This window comes from Mchenga conophoros, linkage group LG16, assembly GCF_057382185.1.
Source record: "Mchenga conophoros isolate Kocher_MC1m ecotype Shallow Benthic linkage group LG16, M_conophoros_male_GT1.1, whole genome shotgun sequence".
Lineage (NCBI taxonomy): Eukaryota > Metazoa > Chordata > Actinopteri > Cichliformes > Cichlidae > Mchenga > Mchenga conophoros.
Genome location: NC_140541.1, coordinates 16931420 through 16942089, shown reverse-complemented (window position 1 = coordinate 16942089; position 10670 = coordinate 16931420). Strand labels below are relative to the sequence as shown.

General features: G+C 42.1%; 1 protein-coding gene across 6 annotated transcripts in view; it reads right to left on the bottom strand.

The window, feature by feature from the left end:
• Positions 1–904: 904 nt before the first annotated feature.
• lmo7a (LIM domain 7a) overlaps positions 905–10670 on the bottom strand; it is a 48555-nt gene continuing 38789 nt past the window's right edge. For 3 of the 6 annotated variants that reach the window (XM_085248664.1, XM_085248667.1, XM_085248668.1), the window contains 14 exons: positions 10560–10616; positions 10255–10296; positions 9455–9483; positions 8826–8930; positions 7060–7146; positions 6279–6604; positions 6005–6061; positions 4371–4426; positions 4073–4231; positions 3468–3651; positions 2965–3300; positions 2191–2299; positions 1676–1778; positions 905–1586 (listed from right to left, as the gene is read on the bottom strand). In XM_085248664.1, the coding sequence (XP_085104790.1) occupies positions 1564–1586; positions 1676–1778; positions 2191–2299; positions 2965–3300; positions 3468–3651; positions 4073–4231; positions 4371–4426; positions 6005–6061; positions 6279–6604; positions 7060–7146; positions 8826–8930; positions 9455–9483; positions 10255–10296; positions 10560–10616 (1673 nt within the window). In that variant the 3' untranslated portion in view covers positions 905–1563. The remainder of the gene's footprint in view (positions 1587–1675; positions 1779–2190; positions 2300–2964; positions 3301–3467; positions 3652–4072; positions 4232–4370; positions 4427–6004; positions 6062–6278; positions 6605–7059; positions 7147–8825; positions 8931–9454; positions 9484–10254; positions 10297–10559; positions 10617–10670) is intronic. The other 3 variants (XM_085248665.1, XM_085248670.1, XM_085248666.1) reach the window with 3 other exon arrangements.

The window sequence follows — 10670 nt, the reverse complement described above, 5'->3', positions numbered from 1 at the left end:
AAGGAAGGTAGAAGAGGCCTTTCCGTCTCTTTACAGACCTCATTTTTTCTGAGCAGTCAAGCGTTTCTTTTATTTGTGAGCCTCAGTGCGTGCACACAAACACACGCACACACACAGTTATATGATTCTCCATGTCAAAACCTTCCCAAACCACAGGTTGTGGCTGTTGCTTTGGAGGAAAAAGACGGGGATACATATTATTCAGGGTTTCAGATTTCTCAGGCACTCGGCGCCATTCAGGCTGTGTTTGTTTTCTAAGCATTAGGATTAAAATCTCTCTCCCAGAAGAGCGCCAAGAAAAATCTAAAAAGGGAATCTAAGAATTTGAGATGTGCACCTCCGGGGGCTGTTTGTGCTTCACCTCAAGAAGACAGAGCCAATTTATGCTCAGTCCAGCTTATTTCCATACAGTATATTGCTTGAATTGGGCTTATTTCCATTTGGTCGCGGGCGGGGTGTAGGGTGGGTGAGGACAATTTCTTCCCCTGCAGATTAAATACATTTGGAAGCTCCTTCTTGTATGAATATTCCTTGTATATTTATGCAGTAGAGATAAAATGACAGAATACATTGAGAAAATAGACAATCAAAGTATAATCAAATGTAATGCATGCACTGAATAAAATATGCATGACAAATTGGCTTTGGAGAACACAGAGCAGGCAGGTCCTCTGAACCTTAGCACAAAAGCTCATTGAAATTCCTTTCATTATGACCGTGGAGCTACAGCGAAACAGAAAATGAGAGGGACAGACAGAGAAAGATGAGTATAATGATTTCTGATTATAGAGGCAGAAGAGTCCTTGCATCCCACTGTACCCAGGAATATCATTACAGTATTATGCAATTTAACAGATGGAGAACAAAAAAAAAAAAAAAAAAAAAGAACGACGTAACACGTGGGGAGCATTTAGTTATTTTTATTTACATTGTTATGTTTGCCTAATCAGTGTGACGTATATTCTTTACATAGAAACCTGCTTATGTGTGCAATACTCCATCACTGAAAACTTGAGACAAATGCAAATGACATTTTGCAGTATTTTAGTAATCTTAATTACAAATAAAAAGGCACATAGACATGATACCAATACCTTGGCTGACACAGATTTTTATAACACAATAGTTGGTGGGAAAAGAAGCGTGAAAATGAGGAGGATGATCCTGCAGGATTTTCTCTCAGTATCTAAGCAAAGTTTAGAAACAAAAAGGACTTTCATCTGGAATCTGGTAGACAGTTAATAGCTCGACTAGTTTTGTGGCTAAAACGTTTAAAAACTCCGGCGCATGCAGAACCCTTACACTCTGTACAATTGTGCTGCTTAATAGGATATAAACACAAAAGCTGATAACTACTTTGCAAGCGTCCCTCCCTTAATCACACACTGTAAAAACAAATATGATTCTCATCAAGGTATCGCCTGGGGTTTTAACAGAATCATAAACAGCGATACGTCCCAACCAAGTGTCCCGGTTAATTGCAATGGCTTCAATGTTCACTTTAAAATTCAAGGGTTGTTGTCGGAAGTAGTCTCTTCATCAATCTGCTGGAGTACAGTCACGTCACATAGATGTTGGTTGACCAGCTAAAAGAAGAGGGGAAAAAAGCGACCGATTATGGGAGGAAGGCGAGAACAACACCACCCACTGATGATCAGCTCGAGAAAGTACTCACTTTTGACTCGCATGTAGCAGGAGTTACAGTAGAGCTGCTTGTTTCGTATTCTGACTTCAGCCCCGGCTTCTGATCCTCCAAGGTCAGACTTACAGTCGATGCACTGAGGAAGTTTGGGAAGGAGAAGAATTGAGGAATGAATCAGTAAACGTGACCAAAGGAGGAGTGATGAGGACAGACAAATCTAGACCGTGATTCTGTGTATTAAAGGAGAAGGATGAGAATCAAGAGATGAAGGCTGACACAGTGGATTAACTTTCAGATAAAGGTCACCGCAGCTCCCAGAAGAAACAACAACAACTAGATTAGACTGCTGATAAAAAAAAAAAAAAAGCAAAGGGAATAGTTGATCTTGCAGGATTTAGTTTCTTTTTCTCAATAAAGGGATCAGGGGATTGACATTCACCAGGATTCACCAGGTTAGTAAAACAAACTAAAGAGCCTGAGGCGATCAAGTTAGTTTTTGAGGATCGGCGGCCGATGTGCTCCGCGGCTGACCGGAGTCCAGCTCTCACCTTAAAGCAACCCAAATGATAACAGAGCCCAAGGGACTCGATGATCATGGCTGCTCCCTTTCCCAGCGGGGTTTCACAGAACGTACAGATTTTCTTTCCACTCACTGACCTGAATTACAGAACGCACAGCTGTCATTTCAGAGCCAAGCACACATACATGACACATGTATGAATGCACACATATATGCACATACACACATACAAAACACACGCCAACACTGGTTCAAACCAAACAGACGGACACTTTGGCAAGCTGGCAAATGTTAACCTGTTGAAACAGCACTGCTGAAATGACAAAGGCTCATTAAAACAGTGTCATTTAGTGTCACACGCAAAATACTGTTTATGGCAACAAAAATGACACGAGGGAAACACTTGTGAATTTTCATAAAGGTTGGGAAACTCGGGTGTTAGGAAGTGAACAAGCTTCTTTAAGATAACCTTCAGGCAACCTTTGGACTTTCTTTGTCTCTCAGGTGTTTGGACATGATCACTGACAAACTTTCGTGTAATCCACAAAAACATGGCTAAACTTAAACTAGCATCTGCTGTATTCCACACATAAGTTAAAGTGAATTATGCTACTGTGTGATCTATAAAAAAGCACATCAAAAGAAACATTACATCATAAAAGGAGTGACATAAAGGAAAAAGAGAAATACCCTTTGCCACCACTTTTGCACGGCTGAGTAGCAACGCCTTAAATACCGCAACCCAGATGTACCAGGGAGTTGTTAGAGGCAGCATTAAGCAAAGCTTCATTTCTGGTTTTACCTGCTGTGCTGCTGAGGAGCGTCTGCCTCAGCCGTGGGTTCTGGAGAGTTGATGGGTGAAGGAGAAGAGGGTGAAGGTGAAGGGGAAGGCGACTGCCTGGACCAAGGGACCAAATGGGATCCTGCCCCACTTCGGAGTGAGCCCATGGAATAGGAAGAAGGCAGAGTGGAAGTGGAACCATACCGCTGAGCCCGCGGCCCCCCACCATAAAAGGATGTGCTGCCAGAAAGGGCAGAGTGAGGCCGAAAGTAGTTTTGGGCAAAAGAACCGCTTCGGGGTTTCGATGACGAACGCCAGGAGTTGTATGAGGTGTCCAAGTTGTCAAGAGAATCGCCTCTGCAAAGCCAACCCAAGCCACACCCCATGTTAGCCAGTTAGAAAAAGCAGTCGAACCTTCTGACTGACAACTTAACTTTTACACCCAACTCAAAAAAACAGGACAGTAGTAACAGAAAAGAGCCAACCGCCACCATCGCACCAAAGTTAATGAGGTATTACTGTACCTGCGCATAGGTGGCAGGTCCCTCTCCTTGTTGGTGGAAGTGTCGGGAGAACGCTGGCGGATCCAGCTGTTGTCCGTCAGCAATGACGTCTTCTTTTTCATCTCATTGAGGATCTGCTGCCGCTCCAGCTCAGCCTGAGATGCAGGCTGCTGGTCCTTCTTCTCAGCGGCTCCGCTTGAGGTCACTGCCAGGTGGGAGGACAGACAGAGGAAACATTATCGATGGAAAAAAAAAAATCATGACTGGTGATCGGCGGAGGAACAAAATGAATAGTCGTGGGGCAGACAGAATTAGATGAGGATGATATAAGTATCTGTTTTCCACAGTCTGGCTTGATGAGACAAGATATGACTAAATTATGGATGAAAAAGTCATTGATCTGAAAGAAAACATGCTGTAATCAATAAGTTAAATTGCTTTTGCTGCATGTCATTTTCTGGCCACGTGGCTGATTGGTTCGTCATTTGTCTGGTCAGCTGCAAATCAAACATCTGTAGGTTTAGAGTTAGAGTTAACGAAATGTCTCGATTGACTGATCGGCTGATCGTAACGGGAGTTTCACATTAAAACGACGAGAAACGGCGCTTTAGGGGGCTAAAATCCACCTCTCTCCGGCTCTCTGTATCTCATGGCATGGAGGATGTTCCTGCGCTCCAGCTCCAGCTCAGATGCAGCCTTCTGACTTTGGTAAACTCTGTCATGTGCCTTCTTCAGCTGCTCTTCCAGCAGCCGCTGAGCCATGCCCCCCGGGGGTACATGCACACCTACAGCAGGGTACAACCCACACAGGTATACATCTGTGCAACAAAATGTGTACGTGGAGTCATTTAAAACACCCTCTCCCACCTCCACAACCACCACAACACACACACACAAAGCCCCTAATGAATTAAGAAGGCTGACCTTTTCTCTGAGGTCTGTCCTCTTCGTCGAGCTGAGGGGATGATTTGGATTTTGTCCTGTCGAACAAAATTCAAAACATACATGAACAACACTACTTTTCAGTTCTAGCAGATGTTTCACTTTTGTGTACAAGTGTGAGGGAATTCATGTCTTTTTGTATGGATCATAGTTATATGTCAGATGGTATAATATAGAAGGCGATAAGTGTCACAGCATGTCAGCTGGTAATGTAGCATTCATCTTAAAACTTTGTGTATTTTTCCTTTTTCCCTCCGACTCCTGCACTCTCTGCCTCCCCTCTACCTTGTATCCCCTTTGACCTTCTTTCCCGCTTCCCACAAATCCTATAATAATAAATACAGTATAAATAATTAAATGGTTCCATTTGTGTGGGCGTTCAGGAATGCAGGATTACAGTTCTCGCTTTATGAGAAGCAGAACAGACACATTGCAAATGATTTAACAAATGAGTTCACAGATTACAGATTATATAGATTCTTTCTTTAGTTGCTAGATGTTTGATTTTGTTGCATGCACTGCTTGACTTCAAATCCCCCACGAGGTCAAATCTGTGCTTGTTTTTATTCCTGGTCCTTAATGCCTAGTTTATTCCATCCTTGGTAAGAATCCTGGTGGATTTACATTTGTTCTTAGGATCACTATCCTGTTTGAATGTCCCCACTCAGGTTCAGCTTCAGTTTTAGGGACATATGCCCTCACATTATCTTCAACCACTCTAATATGACTGTGGCTACACAACTCTGCCTTTGATTTGTCTCTGCAGTGCAACATTTAGCTGTTCACTGGGAAACTGAATTTTGTACCAATTTCCTTTCTGCACAGCAAAGTTTTTTTCCTCTCATATCTCTGATACAAGTTTAATACGAGCACCAGTTGTAAATATTTTCTTTAAAATATTTTAACTGTTTGGTTAATTTGAAGATAAACTCTCAAAGGCACCCATTTTCTTTTTTTAAATAAAGGCCTCAGAAGGATCACACAACACTAGCCACTAAAAGTCTGTCAATCATTTAAAAGGACTGAACCTCTTCTAATTTTATGGATTTAATTTTGTTATAAATGTAGCGGTTTGATTACTTTCTCCATATCATCTTTCCGTACTGTTTCGGAAAGGACAAAATGTTTGCTGGTCTAACAATGTAAAAATCTAGAGCTGAAAATGATTTGGGGCTAATTACCCAATAATGACAACTGTAAATAATCTACTTTGTAAAGGTTTCTAATCAAACTATATTGTTGTTGTAAGAAGAAGCATTTGTTTTGTGCATATAAAACTGCATAAATATGTACATACTTTATTGTATGTTTATTCTATTTGTATATTTATAGGCATGTTTCATTATAATTTGGTATAAGCTATACCAAATTATAATGGGGGGTTACGCTCATGAGTTCCACAGACTGTTGTTAAATCCAATCCAATATAATCTGTCTTAATTAATTATGTGTGTATGCATCTCATGCATTCTAAATAAGGATAGTCAACTAAGTATTCAACACATCAAACTGCAGTTATTGTAGAGCAATGATATCAAAAGCATGTTGCAGAGAAAGCATGGTTAACAGGTTATAAACAGGAAGAGGTCCAGCTGCTCTCGCTCTCTCGTACTAACCTGTCTGCATAGGTGAGTGAAGGCTGGGCATAAGGAAAGCCGTGGGAGCTAGTGGCCCTTTGGTGAAAGGCATTGTGTGCAGAGAGGTGGGATGATGAGTACCACACAAAGGAGGGATAAAGCACATGCAAACACATTAGTTGCACATGTTAATGCACAGACAGTAAAGCTGGTTAAATGTGTTATTATCAGCATGATGGTGAGTCAAGGAATACAAAAGACATGTGAGTTTGAGTATTCAGGGCAGCACAGGATTAGGAGTGGCTCTACTGACCACTGCTGCTGCTGCTCAAAGGCTCTCTCCTTCTCTCTGCGCTGCAGCTCTTCTGCCTCCAGCAACCTCCTCTCGTCCTCCCTTCTCTTCCTTTCCTCCTGCTCCTGCCTTTCCTTCCTCATCCTCTGCTCCTGGAGACGCAGCAGTTCTCGCTCCTCCTCTTCCCTCTTCCTCTTCTCCTCTGCCTGCCTTTGGCGCTCCTGCTCCTCCTTCCTCTTTCGCTCTTCTTCTTCCCACAGTAGAGATGTGGGCTGGTTGACGGGAGATAGTGGTGAGTGTGGGCCGGTGCTGCTGTTGCTGTGGTTGTTCACCTCCAGGCTCCCAAGCTACCAGAGACAAGAGACGAAAAGGGACGAGAAGAGGAAGCTTTTTGAGCACCAAGTAATTTAATCTTAATTAGCATCCAGGAGGAACTGCGACAACGATGGAGAAACTCCTCACATCCCCCGAGGTGGCGAGGTTTTAGAAATTATATTGTAGAGGGGAGTTTTTGTTGCAAACCTATTAGTTGGAAAGATTTCAGCCACTGCAGTAAATATATGTACTATGTGAGCATTCACATGACTAGACACTGCTCTGCTCTCCCTTTCCATTTCTAAAGGGTCACATACAAGAGAGCGTGCCCACATACTCCATGCATAATTATAGCAATTTTAGATCAAAGCTCTTTGGATACATTTAGATAAATTAGTGCCATGAGTCACAACTTACTGCCACCATTAAATACTCTCCAGCTGATTTATCAGCTCATAATTAATACAAAACAAAACACTTTTGTTACCTGTTTGGGGACCGTGCTTGTAGAAATTGCCTGCTGAGCCTTGAGCCACTCTTCCTGCAGCTTTTCCTGATCACGCTTATATTTCTCCTAAAAAAAGAAAAAAAAAAAAGAAGGTGAGGTCAAAGGTCATCTCATTTAATCCAGTCAGACATACAAAGCTCTTTCTAAAACAACACATGAAACTTCTATTCATTATAGATTCCATATGTAATTTTAAAACAGAATAATTAGGTATTGTGGCTGTTATATTGTTCAGATGATTTCTCAGCTCACTTACGTGTTATCTAACTATTCTACACATTCTAGGGAAACCTGCCCAGAGCAGGAAGTCCTGCTGGAAGATCATGAAATCAGGCTGCTTAACCAACAGGGAACAAGCCTGCCAGCATTAAAAATCCTTCCCGGCTGCAACGGCACTCTGCATAACCACCTTTGATCTCCATCCAGAAATAGGCCCCCAGAAAAATGTTTTGACATGATTCTCCTACACTAAAGTTGGATACTCGGCGCACACTTAGAAGCTCGAGTGCTGTCTCCTTCTGTTCTGAGCCTGTTAAGAGCAGACGTAATTGAGGATTTCCTAGCATGTCAGTAACTTCTAATTGTCTTTTTAAATTAAGGTTTCTTCCCCCCCCCACTAACCCTCAACTGGATAAGTGGATATCCCCACTCCATCTGTAATTACAGTGAGTGTAGTTCAACTCGTAATGTGTTGTGGACACATGATAGTTTGTCACTTGGGTTGTAACCTCTGACGGGGGGTTTTACCTTATGGAAGCCAGTTTTAAACATCTGGGGACAGTTTTGTACCTTCATGTAATGATGCAGGTGTTTATTGGCTTACTTTATATGTTTTTAATATTATTTATTCAGATTAAGAAATGGAGTGGCATCAAAAAGGTACATATCAGTGCCTGTGAGGTCCTGAAATTAGCCCTTAGCCATTAGGGGGTGCATTTGAGTAGACTGTAAGAAAAAAAAACACTTTCACTGCAGTGCTGTTTCTCACAGTGCAAGATAAGAAAGATATGAAATCATCATCTTCTTTCAGTTGCTCCCTTTAGAGTTTGCTACAGCAGCTCATGCTCCTCCATCCTCCTCTGTCACACCAACCTGCATGTCCTCCTTCATTGCATCCATAAAACTTCTGTGTCCTTCCTCTTCTTTTTTTCCTTTCCTGCCTAGCAGCTCTATATTCAACATCTTTTGCCCAATATATCCACTATCCCTCCTCTGCACATGTCCAAATCATCTCAGCCTTGCCGCTCTAATTTTGTCACCAAACCGCTCAGCCTCAGCTGTCCCTCTCACTTCTAATCCTGTCCCTCCTGGTCACTCTCAATGAGAATCTTATCATCAACTCCTCCTCCACCTCCTGCTGCACCTCATGCAGTAACCCATGCTTTACTGCTCTGTGTGAGGGAAATTTTCTTATTCGTTTCTCTTTTACACCTTTGGACGCCTACTAGGAGTAACCCTGCTTTCTCTTTTACGAAATTAGTGATTTCTTTGATATGTCAGGCTGGCTTCCAGACCAAAATGACTGGCTGTGAATCAGAAGTTAATGACAGTGATTTCTGCCTGTACATACTAGTCTTTTTTGATACATACTGAGGTGCAAAAACTCATCAATAAGGGTAAAGGGGAGGTTTTCAAATGTCATTTTTATGGGGGATCTAGGCTGTTGTAGTCTGAAGAAATAAACTGACAGTGTTGTGTGCTTGAACTCAACATTACTAAATATACAAGAGTACACCTTCACATACCTGTAGGAGGCGCTCTTGTTCCTTCTGCCACTTCTCTTGTCTTTTCCGCTCCTCTTCTGGGTCAAAAGACCAGCGACTGGAGGGAGTGATTACGGGAACTGGTATCTGAAGGCAAAAAAGGAAACCACACATAGCAAATTTACCTCGCAGTTGTACAAAACTATCGCTGAACTTTGTTGCTTTGAAGTCCGCCTACTTGTGCCATATAGATGTGATGATACTTAAATAATAATCTCTTAAACACCCAGTACTTATCTGCTCTTGTTTCACAACATTTCTACATGCTCCTGAAGGTGAGATGAAACTGCAAATATGCACTTGCACTGCACCGTCTGTACTTTATTTATTGTATTTTCTTATCTGGTTTCAAAGCTACACTAAAAAAGGTTCCCTATAATCACTGTTGAGTCACTAAAATGCTAAAAGACTGAAAAAGATGTGTGAACCTGGCTCTAAAGTGAACTACAAAACCTGGCTCTAAAGTGAACTACAAATGCAGTCAATGTGAGAGGCTTAACAGCGGCTCTGGGCTTTGTAATTACTGCAGTATCTGCTTTCAAAGATGTTGTCATACTAGAAGAGCAAACATAAGAGACAAAAACCGGCCTTTATGCACTGACACTACTCACATCTGGCACTGCAGGCTCTGATCCTCCTCCTAGAACAAGAAAGACAATCATTCAGTCGATATCTCCAGGCAGGCACAGGCAGAGCAGTGAAACATAATGTAAAAATACACAAGCGAGCCCTCAAGACATGTAACACAACAGCGCCAAGTTGACGGGCTTATTTAAGTTTCAACTTGATCTTTTAGTCAGGTAGCAGTCAATCAAAGCAAATGACACTTGATGTTTTCAGAAAAAGCCCCCCAGCAGCAACGGTCAACATTCACCCACTAAGGCTTATTGATTCTCTCAATTCAAGCTCACCCACTTGTTAACATTTGGATTGGATGCAGGCCCAATAGTTCTGAATGGGAAAACCAATAAACTGATTGTGATGACAAAAAAGATCAAACCAGAAAAAAGAAACACAAAGAAACCAGCAGCATGCACACAAGCAGAGAGGGGTCTGTCTCAAAGGCCAACAGATGCTTCGAAATATGCATGCCAAGAGTGCTTTTAACTTGCAGCAAAGTGAAAAGTGTAACCATGTGTTAAGCCTGGACACCATCCCAAAATACCACAAAGCACAGCAGGATTCAAAGGTTTGTGTTTGTGGTTGGTGTGCTGGAACCGTGTCTGAAATGCTGTCAAACTTAAGGGGAAATGCGTCATGTCACAGATTATTTTTATTTCATCTGCAGGAGGTCTTTGAGTAGAACCTCCTTAAAAATAACATCAATCTTTCTGGGTTTGAGCAGCATGTCAGGGTCCCGGGCTGTACCAAGTGAATGTGAGGAGGTCAATGCACACACAGCCCTGTTTACCACAGAGGTAGACCAGCGCACTGACACTGGACCCTGAGCCACCTGAAGGAGGGAGGGGGCACAGCATAAAGGTTAAGCTCTGGCACCAGACGAGAGAACATGAGACAACAGAGCCATCGAAAAATCAAAGTCACGAGGCTGCCATTGATACGAAAACATGCAAAAAGTCCTCGAATAATCTGAGGAATTCAGAGAGACAAAAGCATAGAGAATCCAGCCACCAGGTTACACAGAAAGCATAATAAATACGAAGAACTGTCCTACATCTCTTCGCTCAACCTTCCTTGTTTTTTTGGTTTTTTTACCTTGTTCAAAGAACTCTGACCTCCGCTTTAAGTTTTTCAAAGATATGGGTTCTGACTCTACATGAGAGATGGAAAACAGAATGCAACAAAAACATTAGAAATAAGTTAAAC